We start from the raw sequence: 18,797 nt of genomic DNA on the forward strand, positions 1-18,797 counted from the left end.
CCACGAGTTCCATGCTAGAAGCTTCTGCCTCGGCTCTGGGGGGCACCTCTGGATCCACTCTTGGATCCATACCAACTCCGCTTGTGCCAACGTAACCTTCTCTGGTGTTAGGACAGACGTTGAAGCTCCCGACATCAGTTGGGCCTACAGTCGGCATCAATCCTATACTTATTCCCGACGACTCAGAGCCGGACTGGCGTCACTCAACGCCGATTCTGTTTTATATGGGCTGTCCTGGGCCCAGGGCGGAACCTGACCCTTCTATCTATGGGGATAGTGTAGAGGGGTCACTGGATCCTTTAGTATACCAGCTTGACCCTGACATGGACTGGGTTCAGGATTTGGGCAACGCTAGCAGGCTAGATTTCCTTTCCTGACGCTGTCATGCTTTCTCCTCCTACCGTGGCTACGGAGGACAGAGCCTCATACTCTATGATGGTAAGAAGGGCTGCTGAGGTTTTGCACCTCAAGCTTCCTTCTGTGAAGGCCAGGACTAACCTCCTGACTAAGGTGCCTCAGCCTGGGGCTTGCAGTTTGGAACCCCTTCTTCCCTCTTAATGAAGCCCTTACGGACGTCTTACTGGGCACCTGGTCCAGACCCAGCACAGGGGCTCCTGTGAATAGGATGGTTGTCCGCTGCAATCGGCCTGCGCCGACCGACCCAAAATTCCTGACCCATCATGCTACACCTGAGAGCCTTGTGATCCAGGCTTCTTCATCATCTTGCACATTACCTTCCGCTCCCCTGGATAGGGAATGAAAAAGACTGGATAACCTTGGGAAGAAAATGTTTTCTTCTGCAAGTTTAGCGCTGCAGTCTGTGAACACCGCATGCCTCTTGGGCTGATACTCCCATACTCTCTGGGATACGGTCGCGCAGGTGCTGCCTCGAGTCCAGGAGGAGGCCTGGGCGGTTCTCTCCCAAGCTGTTACTGATGGGAGAGATGCAGCAAAGTTCATGATTTTTTGTGGACTGGATACGACTGACTCAATAGGTAGATGAGTTGCATTGACAGTGGCCTTGAGGCGCCACGCTTGGTTGAGGACGTCTGGCTTTTCAGAGGATATCCATCAATCTCTGATGAACATGACCTTTGATGGCACCTGTCTCTTCGGAGACAAAGCGGACTCTGCGCTTGAGCGCTTTAAGGATTCCCGGGCTACGGCTCGGTCCCTTGGTCTTGTAGCTGGTCCTCGCCCCCAACAGTCTGCTTTTCGCCCCTTTCGTGGCTAGGGAAGGGGCACCCAGCAGCGTTCATTTCCACCCAGCTACTGACCCGCACATGCTTTACAGCCCCCGCACGGATGCAGGATCCCACGTGCTCATGAATCGGGGAGCCAGCAGTCCACTCAGTCCACCCTTCCTCCTCCACTGCACTGCCTCCAACCCTTCCTAGTCCGCTGGAACATTATGGACCAGTTGCCGGCAGGATTCACCATCACCTGTCCCACTGAGAATCCATCACCACGGACAGGTGGGTGTTGCAAATTGTCCAAAGGGGCTACTCCCCTTCGAGACTTCCCCTCTGACCATGCCACCATCAATCGATCATCTGTCAGAGGATCATTTGGCACTTCTGCTTGAGGAAGTCAAGGCTCTATTGGCCGAAGGCGCCATAAAGAGGGTCCCTACACCAGAAGTAGGTTGTGGTTGTTATTCCTGCTTCTTTCTGGTGCCCAAATAGGAGAAGGGCCTTTGCTCTGCCCTACATCTCCAGTCCCTCAATTTCTTCCTCAAGAAGAAGTTCAGAATGCTAACTCTGGCTCAGGTCCTGGCTGCCCTGGACCCTGGAGACTTGCTGGTAGCATTGGACTTCCGCATTCCCGTCCTGCCAGCCCACAGACGTTACTTGTGATTCGTGGTAGGTCACAATCCATCTCTGCCTTTTTAAGGCTGCCAGACCAACCTTCTCTGTTCAAATCTCCCATTATTGGGAGGTTTCTTAAAGGACTCACCCACATGATCCCTCCTATCCTGTTCATAATGCCCCAGTAGGATTTGAACTTGGTTCTTGTATATCTCATGTGTGCTCCTTTCGAGCCGCTCCTCAACTGTCCCTGCGGCTCATGACTCTTAAAACTACCTTCTTGATTTGCATCACCTCTGCTCGCAGAGTGAATGAGCTCCAGGCTCTCTCTTCAGAACCACTATTTCTGGCTGTCCATCCTGAGAACGTGGTGCTTCGTTCCAGGGCTTTCTTCCTTCCCAAAGTAGTGACACCTTTTCATATAGGCCAGTCAATCGCCCTGCCTACTTTTTACGCACCCCCACATCCCTCTCAGGAGGAGGAGAGACTCCACCGTCTGTATCCAAAAAGAGTGTTGTCGTTCTACCTAATACGTACCAAAGATTTCCGGGTGGACGATTAACTGTTCGTGGGTTATGTGGGTGCGAAGAAAGGTAGGGCTGTGCAGAAGAAGACCATCTCGAGATGGGTAGTTCTCTGCATCAAGATGTGCTACGCTTTGGCGAAAAAGCAACCCCGGGTTTGCGTGCTCATTCCACCAGAACTGCTGCTGCCCCGGTGTTATCACACAAAGTACCTGTTCTGGGTTTCTTCCAGGCATCGCTGCACACATTCACCAAACATTACTGCCTGGATAGTCCGGTCCGCAGAGACTGCTACTTCAGCCGTTCTGTCCTGCAGGACTTTTAGGTGTGGTCTTAGTTTGAAACCCCTCACCGGGTATGATATTGCTTGGGAATCTATTCTAAAGTAAGGAATCTGCAACTAGAAGTCCTTGTCAGATGAACTAGTTACTTATCTTCGGTAACGATTGATCTGGTAGAGACATATTCTAGTTGCAGTTTCCTTACCAACCCGCTCTGCGAACTGATTTCTAGGGACAGAAACTTCCCTTCAAGGGCCCTAGTTTTGGCACACCATTCTCAGTGTTCATGGCTCCACGCTACTGTGGAAAGTCGTGAAAAGAAATTAACGTCTGCGCACCGGGGTGGCGACTATAATACGCCAGCGACATCATCATGGAGACCGCAACGCCAAAAATGCCTGCGGAGTCGACCGATGCCACCTGATGGCGTGCAGGAGTACTGCTCGAAGAAAAATCTCCGGATCCAGCCTGACGCCTGGGGGAAATTCTAAGGTAAGGAATCTGCAACTAGAATATGTCTCTACTAGATATATTGTTACCGAAGGTAAGTAACTTTTTCTTTAATGATAGACTCCTAACTGGAACCCAGAGGTAAAGACTTAGATGCTATATTGCAATCTGTGTTGGCAGTAGTATACCACGTCCCTTTTGCCAGTTTGGGTAAAGACTGTGCAAAGGGCGTCCTCTAAAAAACGAGAAAATTAGAAGTTATTGTTGTTCATGTCAGAATTCCTGTGTAACATCTTCATAAACATTTAAGCAGTGCACTACAAATAGTTTCAGGTGATCATTAAATATGGGTTATGAGGTACACTAGTATTGGACTTAGTTTGCCTTGCAGTGTCAGAGTGAATCCTGCTGGAGGGAGTAATTCTCCCTTCAATGTGCAGTGCATTTATGTCTGACATGCATTAAGCTGCACATAAAAGAATAGCCAATTTTGTAGACCGTTTTCTAGATAAATCCTCTTTGTCTAATATGCTTAAGAAATGGAGCATAGCATTAATCCCCAAAGGTGTTTGTACCTAGGTTCAGACGGATGGAAAGCCTGATAGCTTTCAGAAACCAGTGGGAGTTTTACAACATGAAATTCCCACAATGTCCAGCTGAAATAGTTGACCTGCATGCATTCACAGTTCTGTAGGCTAAGCCTTCTTCAGCAAGATATGACAACTATATTGACATTCCTTGCCAGATACTGACCAGGCCAACAACTTGTGAGGCACTATGAGAAAACATTGAGGTACTGCTAATTTTTCACATTGAGTTTAAAATGATCCACGCTTAAAAATGTGTCACAAAGTTAATCTGTAGTATAACTGATGTCACTGTATAAAGTACATTGGCCACAATGGAAAAAGAAAGAAAAAAACCCATACCACACTTAGATGAATTTCTGGGAGAACCCCTATATCGTGTGGGAAATTGACCCTAGGTCGTAACCCAGAGAGGTTACTGAAAGCACTGAACATCCCTACAATAGTTTTAGTTAGCAATACAGTTCATGGGAAATTAAGATGGTTCCAGGTAATATCATCATTGTCTATTGTTGTCCTTTATATCCTTTGCTGTTCTCGTGTAAGTAGTCATTTAGTCATCTTCATGTGTTGTGATACCTTCTCAATAATGGTTCTTATCAGGTCATCTTCAGAATGCCCCTTAATCAAAAAGTGGGCAGTCATCTTTGTCGTATTGCAAAGACATTCAGTGGACACCTCTCCTGACCTTTATTTTTCTGGAGCTCTTGCTGATGTATTTGAGCACACGGGGACACTTGATGAGGTAAATAACATTAGTAGAATTCAAGTTGGTATGTTTTTTTTTGTTTGCAAGGTCTAGGTAGTCTTAGGTCTACTGTTCATGTTGGCAACACAAACCGGTGTTTTGTTCATAATGGATGTTTTTTCGTAGTTTGGTGTGTACCTATAACTCCCCCCCCCCCCCCCCCCCTCCAGATCTGTATTACTTTAAAATTAAGCCTAATTTTCTCCAGAGTATGTATGCACCTGTGTTCATTGATAATCTTCTTCACCTCAACTGAAGTATTGTTATATGTACTGACTTGTATCAATTGTGTTGGCTCTTTCCTCTGTTTGTCCTCCAGTACACCTACTCTTTGGTTATTTTTTGGCTGTGGTTAAAATGCCAACACAATTTTCAGTGTAGGAGTTTACTTATAGAAAAGTACTGCAATTAGTCATTCCACTGTACAAAAAGCAAACCGTCAAAGTAGGCTGTGAGAGTATGGAATTCCCTCCCAGCAAAAATAAGCACCACTTAAAACCAATTGGAATTTACAAGAAATGTTAAGAGCTGGCTATGTCCAATGTGACCTTCAAGAATACTCTGACACACCATCTTCTACAAAATGCAACACACAGCTATAATGTGTTCTATTAAACAACCAGCAGCCCTGGCCTACTGGCCAAGATCATATACAGAACTTTTTCTATCCCATTTGCCAGCAGATCTTCTTCCACTCAATACCTTTGTCAGAACCCCTTTCAAATGCCCAAGGCATGCAGGAGTTACTGGGCCCAACCATGGTGGTTGAGGCCTTTTATTCCTGATGTCCTGGGGCCCGACCTACTGTAAATCCTGATCAGCTGAGCGAAGTACCCACTATGCTCTTGACTCTCAGTGGTAGCTATGGTCGAACAATCCCAACGCTCCCTGGTGGGTGGGGCTGGGTGTGGAAATGATTACAGATCAGTGAACATGACTCGTACCCCAAAGAGCACGCTGCAGTGTCAATAAATCAATGTCCAGATGAATACTTATTTTTATACTAAAAAAGAAATATTTTATTTCAGACTCTACGCATTCAAAGCAATGTTACGACATATATAAACAATTACACATTTCTCCTTAAGGTCGGGGCTCTAGTGTTTTGAACAAATGTCCATCCCACATGCTTTTCGTAATGTGGTAGGGGTTATTCCCCATTCTATGGTGGCTGCATCCAGGTAGTTCTCCCTAGTTGGCCTTAACTAAAGAGTCCACTCCGACTTCATAAAATAGTGAAAAGTGTTATGGGGCCACAACACCCTCAGCAGCGCGTTACCTGTGACCCACTGGGTCCGTAACCAGTCTTACCCACTCTAGCACTGAGGAGCTTTGCAATGTTCCAGCGAGTGCCTCAACCACTGGCACTTGCACTGCTCCAGTCCTTTTCGTAGTGTCTTCTGCACGAGGCTCTCTCATAAGCATACATGGCTAGCTCCAGCAGCGTTCGGAGTTGCTCCGGTGCTCCTGCATGATAAGTCTTATGCTCCATGTACATGATGGTGGGGAATCGGAATCCTCTGGTCCCAGCTGGGGGTCCAGGTAATGTGGTGATGCACACGCAGCATCTTCCTCAATTTCATATGGGCAACACAGGGTCAATTCTCGTTGCTTTGTGGTGACAGCTCTCATTTTCTTTGGCTACATCCTGATTCTTGCAACCACTTGGGTATGAGCGGCCCTTCCTGGCGAATGGGGTTACCTTAACACTACTGACCAAGGTGCCGGACCGCACCACATGGTAGTCCGTACCACATCAGCTCCAACTGGCATTTGGGTTCGCCGCTAGGCTCCGCACAGCCTTCAGCCTTTCATCTCAGGCAATAACTTTCATAACCACCTCTCCTGGCATATGGGATCGCCAGGGGATCACTTGTCTGCTCAGGCCTATCTTCACAGCAGCCTCCTTCTGGCATAATCGGGGTTGCAGACCGTAATCTGCAAAGGGCAACTTTCCCATAGGTAGAGCAGCTGGCTCTTCACACTGGGAGTCCACTCAGTTGGGCTCCCAACTGGACCTTGCTCCCTCCTGTACTCTCCTTTCCTTCACAGGTCACTCTGGTCTTGACAAGCAGGAAGGTCCTGATGCTCCAGGCTCCAGAGCAGGTGGTCTTGTTTTTTCTGGGTGATGGCCTCTCACCCAGGAGCGAGACTAGCAGTCCTTGTCCCTTAGTCCTAGTCACAGGCAGATGTCTTGCAGATCTTCTCCTCACACAGCCTGTCTGGCTACTTGGCAGATGACAAATTTTGGGATATGAACCTCTCTTTATTATAGTCCATTTCCAAACACCAAATGGGATTTAAGCTCTGGGTCTTTGAAGTTTTATGTTGGGGGTTCTGCTTCTTTTTTGAAGTGTATACTTTTCTATCACTTCTTCCTCTTGAAAGGCTGTCCACCTTAGCAATCAAGACTCTAAAGCTGATAGTCCAACAACCCAGGCTGCGCAAGTGACTAGAGTTCAAAACTGGATGTCGGCCACAGTGATATGTACATCGATAAGTTAATCCCGGGCTCCCAGCCCTACTCTTAATGATTTCCCTTAATAGCCCCACCCTTTTGAATATTTGGGGGGAGGGGATTGGGGGCAGTCGCTCTCGCTCTCTCTCTCTCCTTCTCACTCTCCATCTCTCTCTTTATCCAGTATGTCCCACACACCTCGCAGGAATGCAGCAAAGTGCAAATCTGTCTGGGGGGGGTTGGGGGGGGGGGGGACGACGGAATTCCTCTACTTCTCATGTCATCACCAGGTAGGCTGTGGGTTCTCAAAATGAAACCCAGGGTCCACCATGTAATATATCATAACCGTCAAACTTGCACTCATTGTATGGACGTAGCACATACACTGTTCAGTAGAGTTACCTCCAAACATTGTGCCATCACATACACATACATTCAGCCCAACATTCATTCTGTGTGTACTGTTCAGTACTGTAGCCTTTCTGTGTTATGCTATGGTATGCTACTTTCAAACATAGCCAGTACAAACATTCCCCTTGCACACACCTAACAACACTTTACCCTCATGTGTTGTACTTCTTGCAAGCTTACATACACCCAGCTCTTTCTTTCATTGTGCACTCACTACAGAGCACTATAGCTCTCACGTAATGTATTCCTCTCCAGTATACACCCACTGAGTACACACATTCATCATGCACGCACTGCACAGCGCTGCTTCATCCCTGTACTGACCCCTTCCCAGGTGCACACACATTCAGTGCATCAACACCACTCCTGCGCTGCACAGCACTCTGCATCCAACTAATGTAGGCCAAAGTTGAGTTAAGCACACCTTAGCAGATCTTCAAATTGGTGAGTGAGCACGCAGGCCTCACTCCAGGACCTTTTTACTACTACAGATCACTACATGGAATGCTGCCATCACTATGCTGCTTAACTCCTTGTAAAGGCAGTAGCCTTCCACCATTTTGAGGGTAGCACTGTGGGCACCCTCCTCATCCAACAAGACTGCAGTCCTTGAGACAGGCCACAACAAACAAGCAGTAGGTCCAAACAACAGTACAGTTCGGCACCCAGGGCAGTGGTATACCTCCATAACCATGCAGAGGACATTTCCGTTTCAACAGCCTGGAATGTAAGAATTGTCAAGCATGCAAATACTGATAATGTCTTTCTCCTAATATCACCTGATAAAGGTTGAATGAAATTCGACAAGCTTCCTCTGTGTTTTGCATAATCCATTCATAAAACAAAAAGGACTTTGATTCATGACCAACGAGTACCTAGAATCCTCTGCATGCCCTGTCCCACTTAGTCCACTCCTATTTGAAGTTGTATGTCTTTATTCGACTTGTACACAAATATGCTCACCCTCTGACCTTTCTGTATGTACTTGTGTAAATTGCCCGTCTTTCTTTCGCACTTGACTGCCATCTATCAATCTTACTGGCTTTTTATATCCTCTCTACCGTACTAGAACATTCTCCGAATTTCAAAATAAAGAATATTAATCCTGCGGTTACACTTTTGCACTTTTCTCTCATGACCTCTAGTTTGGTGTTTCCAGCTGAAGTTAACTGAACTTCCATTTACTTGTACTTTTCGACAAACTTGTTGTTTGACCTTTAAACCTTTTAAGGTTGTCTGTCAGGCTTTTTGATTTTCTCCATTTATCACTATTTGAGTTCTTTACCGCAAGACAACCAGAATGACTTGTTTCCTAGACCACAATTTGACAAAAGACTTACTTGTTTGTATATGTTTTTTTTTTTTTAAGTTCTAGATTTGCCTGATTGCACCTTTTAGATGAGATGTGTGCAGAACCATGAGCACCCTCGCTTGTCTTCTTTCTAAGTATCTTAAGTATTAGTAACTGCTCCTTTGTTCATAACACCAACCCTCCCTCACACCACAACCCTAGAAGTTTCTATTTTGAGTAAAACAAAAAAAGCAACAAAAAACCTAAAACCTCAAGGCTGGTGAAGGGAAATGGTAGTTGGGTAAGGATTAGGGCATATTGTGTTAGCTGGCACCAAGAATTGGCTATCAATCTTGTGGCTATGTGCTTTTTTTTTTAACCTTTAAAGCCTGGGAACATACGTATTGAAATGTAATTCTGTTTGTCTCTGTTCACTAAGTCCTTCAGTACCTACATTGTTTTACAGCCAAATAAATGATATTGAATGTTCATTTTAACGTGTTTGATGTACCATTATGTGCAAGCATGCTCCATTGATTAATCTGTTTTTGATACTGTTGTCTAGGTTTGCCCCTGACGAGCAGAGCCTTTTGGATAAAGGTGGCCTTTACACAGACCACCTTTCTGTCCGTCCCTCTCATCAGGTAAGATAGAGTTGATGGTAAATCTCTTATACTCCTTAGCGCTGAATATGGTTTGGGTAACATTCCTTTAAGGCTATGCTATTGGTGTTGCAAGAGAGTAGGGGTAGTAGATAGGGTCCTTGCAAGTGTTCTTACATATGCATCTTGTCTCCTCCTGTTTTCACTTTTATTTGTATTGTACTCATGGGCCCAAAGACTCTTAGCACTTAGTATGAGAAGCTCTAAAATATAAATTGATACTTTAACCAAGTCTGTGAGGCTTCAGTCTGAATTATAGTGTGCATGAGCATGCACACACCCACCCCTAAAGAGATTGCACAACTCAGCATAACCTTTTTAAAAATAATGGTGAAGCTTGACCAATTAATTTTTCTTTTGGGTCACAAGAGGCAATAGTGTACATGTGAGGCGGGAGAGGAAACCAAGCCAAGAATCTAGCAGTTATGTCAAAAGGACGTCATGTACTGGGTGTAGAGATAACAGATCCATTGGTTAGAAGAGGTGCAAGATCTGCAGGCAGTTCTGATAAGTTAAAGAGGCTTAAGACCATACTGATCATGGGCAGAAAATAAGTGGCAGACTGGAAGCCCACAATTGCCACAATTGGGTCAAGTCTTGGTAAGTATGGAATAATACATGCATACCTGGTATAATCATTTGCCGAAAAAGTCTCTGAAGTCATGGAGAGAAAATGAAGGGTGGTAGCTTTATTGCCATTTAAGGTGGAATGTAATGCCTGTAATGCCTGGAACTTAGTAGAATTCCCATGAAGGCTTCCCTGATAGTGTTCAGTCACAGCCCTTTTAGTTGAATCAAAGCTTATTATTCTGAAAATGTTGCTGTTAGTTTTCCTTGCAGGGTGCAGTCTTTCATGGTAATTTAATGGTGGAGTAGTGTCCTCTCATCAAACGTTTTCATAACCAGATTGTATGTGATTGTACTAATGGCTCCAAGCTAAGTTGCCGTTTTAATCTCACTTTAAGGATTGATGACTTGATTTTATCATTAGTTTCTGCCTGCGGCTTTTTGCCGAAGTCAGTCATTATAACATGAGCATTGGCGAAGTCCATTAGTTCACCTCTGCGTTCACTCACTTTCCCATTAAAGCTGCTAGTCAGTGCAATTTGGTGTTAATAATCCATACAACAGAGGTGGGTATTATTCAGAATGACGTTACATAATTGTTGGTAATATTTAGGTTTCGCCTGCACAACGCCTGTGCTGTACTTGCGAAATCTCTTGTAAATAAATTAAAACAAAATAAAACAGACTTAGAGCCCACCCATTACCTACCTTTACTTACCATTCGTTTGTTCAGATGTTGCTCTAATTCTTTTGGTTCCTATTGTTAAGCTCCCCGCTCCTCCTTCTCTCCAACACCTTCCTCCTGGGTCTTCGCTGTGGTCCCTGCCATGGAGCCTAGACCAATTACTGCTGCTTGTGGACAGTGTCTTTCCACTGGCTGCATGCTCCTCCAAGTACTCGTTTTTTTTCTTTTTTTACTTTTCGACTTGCATTCCTAGGGTGCATGTTTCTGCAGTTCCCCTCAATCCTGACCATCATTTATGTTAATGCACTGTGGAGTGAGTGAGAGCTTTCACTCTCTATTCTACACTGTATATCTATTTCCATGCTTAAAACTGTGAGTGAATGTGTTTTTTATTGAACAGGCGATTCAACATTTGTCAAAGTATGTTTTAGTTTTCCATGGTCCATTATGTTTTGTACTGTGTGACATCTCTGGATCTGCAAATGCTGTGCTCTTGAATGGATGAAAACGCAAGGATTGAGAGGAGTGGATGTTGCATAACAACTAGAGCTGCCAACTTTGGACCTGGAGAACCAGGTTTGAGTCTGCGTCGTTTCCTGTGGTTCTAGGCAGACAGCTTAATCTTCCCGTCCCTAACTAAAAAATGAATGTGTTTTTTTGATAATGTAACTGACTGGTGCTCATATAAAGCGCTCCAATAACTTTGGGTCAAGTTTGCGTTATATAAAACTGTAATATATATAACTGCAATATAAAATGCATTGTGAGAAAGGCCTGCGATTACGCCACTGTGCTACTCGACATTGTTTCACACACACACCCCTCCTCCCACTCTCCTCTGTTTCCTACTCTCCTCCCTTGTGTTTCTTAAACATTCAATGCTTTTTTTTTTTATAATCATAATGCACAGCAGCGGGTGGCTGCTATTAAACGTGGCTTAAATGGGGAAAAAGCGCTATGAAGCAATGCATCATATAAAAGAAAAACATTGACAAAGCCAATAGATCTCGCATGGGTGAAACTTATTGGCTTTGGTGTTGCTTGTTTCTTGCTCGAAGACAGCAGGATAGTAGTAGCCATTGTCATAAGTGAGCTACAGCACATGGTGGTTCAGAGATGTACAGCCTTTTTGTCATTTTTTAGGCCTTGGTCTATGCATGGCAAATTGTTAGAAAATCTTTGCTAGATAAATAAAATGGGGTTTCTCTCCACTCCGATGAGTATTTATCGTCAACCTCACACTATTGACTGTTTGGTGCATCATCTCCCTCCCTTCTCAGAATGCTTGTGTTGCAAGGCATGAGGAACTAATTTACATTTCAGAAGTACTCTGAATCATCACCTTTTAATTTTTTTTTTATCTCGTTGAGTGACTGTATTGAAAGCAACAGGTTTCAAATCTGAGTTATCCTAAATCCTATACATTCTTAGAGGAACATTCAGCCAGACCTTTTCATTGATTTGTCTGTTTTACTGTCATTCACATTTTGCTTCCTCCCACCACAGCATACAGCATAGGACAATAGGTCAGCCCACTTGTACCATTGGCTCCCATCATTGTGAGTGATGGCATTTTGTTTGTCTCTCGAAAACGCATGAAGAGATGCAGATGTGACACAAAATAGAGCCAACATGGAAATATTGCCTTTTTTAAATTGGCATCTTTTATTACACTGAAACCTTGGTGCGTCAGAAAGTACTGAGATTCTGACCGCTTGTCACCTCTCACTGCTGCTGTTTTTGCGGTCCTCTGCCCACAAGATCCTGGTGCTAACAACATGTAAGAACAACCAGACACCAATGCCCATTAATCACTGTACCAATCCGTTTCTTACCACCACAGGAACTCTAGTATTCCTTTCTAAGCAGAACGTCCACTAGTGCAAACTCCAGTTGCTTGCTTCGAGTCTGCTCTCAAGTCCTTGGGATTGTGCTCTGTTAGTTTGTAGCAGCCTGCTCTGTCATGCTGATATAAAGAGTACTTTAAGGTGCAGTGTGCTGTTTTGCTGCTCGGAAATGGTGGATCTTGATGGAGTAAGTCGAAGGTTCTTTATCTCACCAGTCTTTCCTGAAAGGGGAGCAAGACATAAATGAGAAGAATCATGTACTGATGATGTCATAAACACGCCACTCCAAGATGGCCATTAGTACAGGGTAGCCAAATAGCAGACCTGACTTTGAAGTCCCCTTTCTGCTATCATGACACGAGTTGGCTGCATGAACACAGTATTGGAGCAGTTGTTTAGGCTAGTAGTTCAAGTACTGTTACACCAAATATTTAGACACTAGTAAACTTATTTTTTTGTTTCAGCATGGTTCCTGTCTTGTGCGGATCCTTGCACTCATTTGAGTATAATGTTTTTTTTGGTTTTTTTGCAACAGCAGAGTTCCTCCTAACTGACAATACATCTTATGTAGTTATTTGTATATTTATGTATACATGTTTTTCTCCAATTTTGCATTGGTGTGTACATCAAATGCGTCTGCAATATCAATCTTAACTGTATTTCTCCTGTTGTACAAGATCGACCGTTAAGTCTGAAAAGCCTGGATAGTAACGTAAGTTGATGAGGAATATGACCCCTACTTCTCTTCACATTTTTCTTCATAGTATAGTTAATGGACAGTCATACTACAGTTTCTGTTTTTAAAGAAACTTCAGATTTTAGTGATGGTTATTAATTGCGTTTTTAATACTCGCAGGTTCTTCCTGAGGAGATTGTAAAAGAGTGCAAACTTGGGCCAGCACTCTTGTAGAATGTTCTTTAATTTACCTGATATAAATGGTAGCAGCTGCACATTATGATCAACCAGTTATTGTCTATTAATAAACTAGCCACCTGCATTGTGGAGTTTGGAAGATCTCCGGCTCTACGAGCCACATATAGTACAAAAAGTGCAGTTTGATGGGAGGATTCAGACAGGCAATGGAAATCATAACCAGCTTTCCAATTGGTGTTAATTCTGTTTTCTTGTGTGTTATATTATAAAAGTAAATTGTGCTTCCTGCAGTTTTGAGGTATTGACAGATAACCTGTAATTTTGTATTTTCATTTGCGCATCGAGCGACCTAATGAATGAATGAGGAGATTTCTAAAGTGCGCAGCAACTACGATACTTTCCCAGCGCTAAAACAGACGGCTAAAAGGAAAATATAACCCCCCCCTACAGTTTGAATAAATTTGTTTTCAGTTGTTTTCAAAATACGTTTTTCTCTGTGATGCATCTGTGAAGTGGGAGCTCATTCCAGTACTTGGCTGCCAGCACTGGCCAGGCTGAAACGCCCCACTTCTTACATTTAGTGTAGGGAATATTCGGTCGCCAAGTAGACTGTGAGCATAGAAGTCTTTTAGGACGGTATTTTACAAACCTTTTGGACAGGTATTTAGGACCAGTCTTATAGAAAGTGAAATGTTCCACTGTCAGAGCTTTAAAAATAATCCTTTTTTTTTTTACTGGTAGCCAGTGCAGTTGGTTACGGTAGAGGGAGATTGTGGAATGTCTGGGAAGTTTCAACAAAAGCTGAATAACTGTATTCTCTTCGAGATGTAGTCTCTGAAATAGGTAGTCGGGACCCCAAGGCACAGAATGTTAACGTTGTCTAGTCTTGAGAGCATCAGTGCTTGGACAGCTGGTTTCTGGGTTTGCCAGGGCAGGAGGTTAAGAAATTTTCTCAACATCCTCATTATCCAACAGGAGGTTTTAACCACTGCTAAGATCTGGGATAAGATGGACAGATGGATGTCGACGTACACCCCTAAATTCTAGGCCACTTCTGAAGGGCTCGGAGTCAGGAGTTTGGTTTTAAAATGGAACTAGTTGGCCAGGCCTCTAACCATCGAGGCATGGGGTTGACACCAAACAGGACCTGTTTTCTCTCGGTCACATTGTAGAGAGTTGGCTTTAAGTCGTCCCTTCACTGCTACCATACAGGCTGCACATTTTGACTTGGCTTCCGATGCATTGTAAAAGCTGGGTGTCATCTGCATAGGAAAACACCTTGATACCGAATGAGTCAATTAGGTATGCCAGCAGTGTCATGTAAATATTAAAAAGTGTGGGGCTCAGGGCTGAGCCCTGAGGAGCTCAACACTTGAGAATCTTGCCTCAGAAAAAAACGGCCTAAGCCACATGGCCTTCTCTCTATGGTCCTGAAAGGAGCACAGCCATTCTAGGGCCGTCCCTCCACACAAATAGAAGCAAGGCAATGTAACAGGATCTCATGTGAGATCATGTCAAATAGAGCTGAGAAGTCTAATAGAATCAGGGTGGGTTATGGCCAGCATCCAGCGTAAAATTAATCGAGTTTATTTTCATAAGTGCTGCATCTGTGCTGTGGTGAGCCCTAAAGCCTGTTTGTGAGGAGAGCAGAACATTGAAGGTGTCCAGGCTTGTCGATAGTTGAATGTTTACGATCTTCTCATTGATCTTAGAGACCCCCAGGAGCAGAGAGATGGGTCTGAAATTGGAGAAGGTTTCTGTGTCAGCATTTGGATTTTTTGAGAAGGGGGTGACATTTGCCCTTTTCCAAGAAGCGGGACTATCCCAGATCGTAGAAAGGTAGAGAAGAGATTGTGATAAGTGGAGCTTAATCCGTCCCCTATTGGCCTCTCAACATGAGGAGGGACAAGGATCCAGGGAGAGCCAGATTCACATTTGTCAAAGAAGCTTTCCAGTTCTTCTACAATAGGAGGGACAAATTGCGGCAGTTTACCCTGAGCCAGCAGCATTATTTCAATTTGAGCATCACCATAGGGCTCATTGCCTTTCACCTTTAAAAGATTATCCTCAATTTTACAAATGGTGTCTTTAAAGAATGTACTCAGCGTTGTACATAGGGAAGGATTAGTTCCGGGAGGCGGGGGAGAGAGGGGGGTGTGGAGAGGGGGAGGGGAACTACAGTACCTTTTGGGATCCAGAAAATCAGCCAATTTAAAAAATGTATTTTGTGTTATTGTTAGCTTTACCAATTTTGTGAGAATAGAGTGTGTCGTACAAGCTTCAGATTGTTGTGGTAAGTGCTCAGGGCAGCTTTGTACCAGGTCTGTCTATTTCCATGTAATGTTTCCTCCGTAGACTTTCTAATTTCTTACAGTGCTGTCTTTCTCTGGCTAGTTTGTTAGTAAACCAGCGGGTGGAGAGTTGGAGTCTAGTAGTCCTTAATGTAATTTTAGGGGCAGCCGTGTTGGCGGCCTTAGTAAGCCAGTTATTCACCATCCCCTTGTCTGACATAGTATCGCCAGTTAGCGCAGGTTTGGTAGATGCTGGTATCTCCTTCAGTAAAGATATATCAACCTTGTTCCAGGTTCGGTTTTTGCGTGGGGGCGGTGGAATATTCTTACTATTAGGTGAGGTCCAGGGCCAGGAGAAAGGGTAGTAAAAAACGGTCAGAACAAGGGACCTCTCTAGGTCTTCCAAGATCGAATGGGGTATTGGTGAATATTGCGTCGATTATGTGATCTTCTCTCTTTGTAAATCCCATGAGAGTCGTTGATAGATCAACAGCTGCATGCGAATCGGACAGCTTCAGTGACAAGCTGTCAGATGGATTGTCCAGCTGAATGTTATGATCACCCAGACTCGTAAAACTTGCATAGTTGACGATTTTATGTGCAAGTGTCTGGGTGATGGAGTTGGTAAAGTCTCCTGAAAACCCCAGGGGGCGATATAGAAAAACCCTGTCAAAGGAGCAGTGGGCAGAGGGTGAGGTGCAGAAAGCCACGGCCTCTGTGCCTACCAGTTCTACCTAATGTAGAACTGTAACACATCTTGTGTTAAGCTTTTTTTTTTTTTTTTTTTAAAGTTCTGATACAGAAAGCCCCTAGACATTTGAGTGCAATGGCATTAGGAGCTACACTTACAGATCTATACTCATAAGATAGATCAAATCAAAATTTCACATTTCTGCTCAAGTGTTATGTTGAAGGAGCCCTCACTAAATTACAGATCTAGCCATAGTTACTATCGGTAAAGGGTGATGTACTTTTCATTCAAAATAACTTAACACATCTCCACTAAAATCACTCTCCCTACTCTTGCATGTTTCAGCTTTAACAGACATCCTCACTGTAACAGCTTTTATATTCATTGTGTGTGGTGGAAAATTAAATAATACTAGAGAACTCCTACCTGCAGATGTTAATTTATAACTAACGTGTAGTGTTAGCTATCATTCACCTTACAATGACACTTGGACAGACTTATCTGCTGCAGCTATCAACCAAAACATCCCAAATAAATCTGCTACCAGCCATCTCTCACAGCAGATATTATTTAGAAACACTATTCAACAATATATTTTACCATACAACATGGCATCACTTCCTCTTTTAACCATTCACCCCCTCAGATTGGCACATACAATAGGCCCACTTCATTGGTGCCAAGTGGCCCCATGGTGTAGAGGACACAGTCAGCCAATAATGTCATTTAGCCATCAGCACTTTACATGCTGATACGTTGGAGCCCATGCTTAAAATTTTTAAAATCAACACTTCAGGTCACCGAATGAAAGTGCTGTTGGTTGGTGGCAACGGCACAGGACACCCTGAAAGCATCACACGTGACACTTTGCCAATTGGATATTATGCCCTCTGGTGACTTTGGCAGCCAACCCACCCTTTGACTGGCACCAAATGCAAAGGCCACTGATGTGGAAATGATAGTCTCAGATGTCATGTGGCTTTCTGCTCCTTCTCTATGTGTGTGTGTCTGATTCCTGACGCCGCTTCTTTGTAGTTATTTGACCCATATTTGTAGTTCCTGATTTCTGTGTGTTTGTCTCAACTAGGGTGTTAGCTGCTGCTCTCTACCTGTTTTATCCCAAGTATTTGCTCCTATTTACTATTGTACATACATCTTGCTCCAAATTGTGCTCCAGCTATCTTGACATATGTCTCTGTGTGGGTGCCTGCTCCTTCTCTGCATATTTCTCATACAGGATAGCTATTCCTGCTCTATGTGCACCTGCTGTATGTGATCTTTCATCCCTGGTTCTTGCTTTTCATGTAGGTGCCTTACCCCCTGTTTTATGCTCCTGCATCCATGCACTTACCCACTTACTGATTAATTTATCCATCCATCCATTCACTCACTCACTCAACCATTGATTTATTCACGGTCTGGTGGCTCATCAATCTAACCATATGAGGAAATCCTAATGGAGAAGAAAAAGTCAGAATGGAAAAGAAAAAGTGTGAATGCAGAAGGCAAAGAATGAATGAAGGAATGGAGAAGGAAAAGTTGTAGACGATTTAAGGGATATAAAAAGGGTAAATCGGGAAGTTGGTTGCTAGAAAGAAGTATTTCTATGAGGCACACTGGAGTAAAATGCAGGATGCCATTGCCTAGGATAACTCCAGACGTGTTCAGCACCTGGTGAACATTGCACACCTAACATCACCATCAAATGTAGAGGCCCAGGTCTGTGACTCACAATAATTTAATTTCATAACAGAGCTATATAAAATGGCTGATGATAATGTGAGAAGTGATCCCATTGTCCATCAGGGAGAGTGCACCACTCTCTTGCTAGTACAGGAGACGGGCATGATATCGGAGATAATTGCAAACCTTAAACCATCAAAGGCGGGAGAACCTGATGGGTTGCCAGCAATTTCTTACAAGTCCAATTCATTGTGGTGGGCCAGAGTGTTAAGATCTTTTTTCAAATTGGTGTCAAGCAGTGGGATAGTCGCCAACTCCTGGTGAGGTGCATTGGCAGTCCCATCCACAAAAAAGAATCCTGCGATGAACCAGCAAATTATCTGTTAATTTACTTGCTGGACATGTTGTCCAAGATCTATGCCTAAACTTTACTGATTTCCCTTAATAATTCTAAGGCCTTTGGGAGTGGGAGATTCCCAAAAGCACAGAGTGGGTTTTGGCCAGAGTATTCTATAGTTGACCATTGTTTTGCCCTCTGGAGAATTTTTGGGTGGAGCACAGCATGGGTCGCAGTAGGCACAATGAGTGGGTAAATTATGCTGCTATTTTGTAGATTTCATGGCAGACTTTGACCGGGTACATCATGACCTTCTGTGGGAAAAACTAGCCAGATGGGGGCATCTCCCAAGACCTTTTATCCGTGATTTGACTATTATATGAAAACAACTGGATGCAGGTCGACCTGAAAGTTTAAGAAATCTTACGGATCGAATTCTAGTGAACAGCAGATTAAGACCCGGTTTTATGGTAGCCATCCTTCTTTTTAGTCTGTCGTATCTCCCCAAAACTTAGGGAAGCTCAAGTTTATTTTTTCCTAAGATAGGCGGGGTGCATACTCATTGCCTTATACATGCCATACACCTATAAGCTTGAAAAGGA

The 18,797-nt window shown here is 43.9% G+C and overlaps 1 protein-coding gene across 7 annotated transcripts in view; it reads left to right on the forward strand.

Moving 5' to 3' along the window:
- Positions 1-18,797, forward strand: part of CNOT2 (CCR4-NOT transcription complex subunit 2) — a 277,346-nt gene that overhangs the window by 55,904 nt on the left and 202,645 nt on the right. For 4 of the 7 annotated variants that reach the window (XM_069228328.1, XM_069228331.1, XM_069228329.1 and 1 more), the window contains exons 2-3: positions 4,254-4,395; positions 9,124-9,202. In XM_069228328.1, coding sequence (XP_069084429.1) covers positions 4,364-4,395; positions 9,124-9,202 — 111 coding nt within the window. In that variant the 5' untranslated portion in view covers positions 4,254-4,363. The remainder of the gene's footprint in view (positions 1-4,253; positions 4,396-9,123; positions 9,203-18,797) is intronic. The other 3 variants (XM_069228334.1, XM_069228333.1, XM_069228330.1) reach the window with 1 other exon arrangement.

The sequence above is a fragment of the Pleurodeles waltl genome, chromosome 4_1, assembly GCF_031143425.1.
Source record: "Pleurodeles waltl isolate 20211129_DDA chromosome 4_1, aPleWal1.hap1.20221129, whole genome shotgun sequence".
Lineage (NCBI taxonomy): Eukaryota > Metazoa > Chordata > Amphibia > Caudata > Salamandridae > Pleurodeles > Pleurodeles waltl.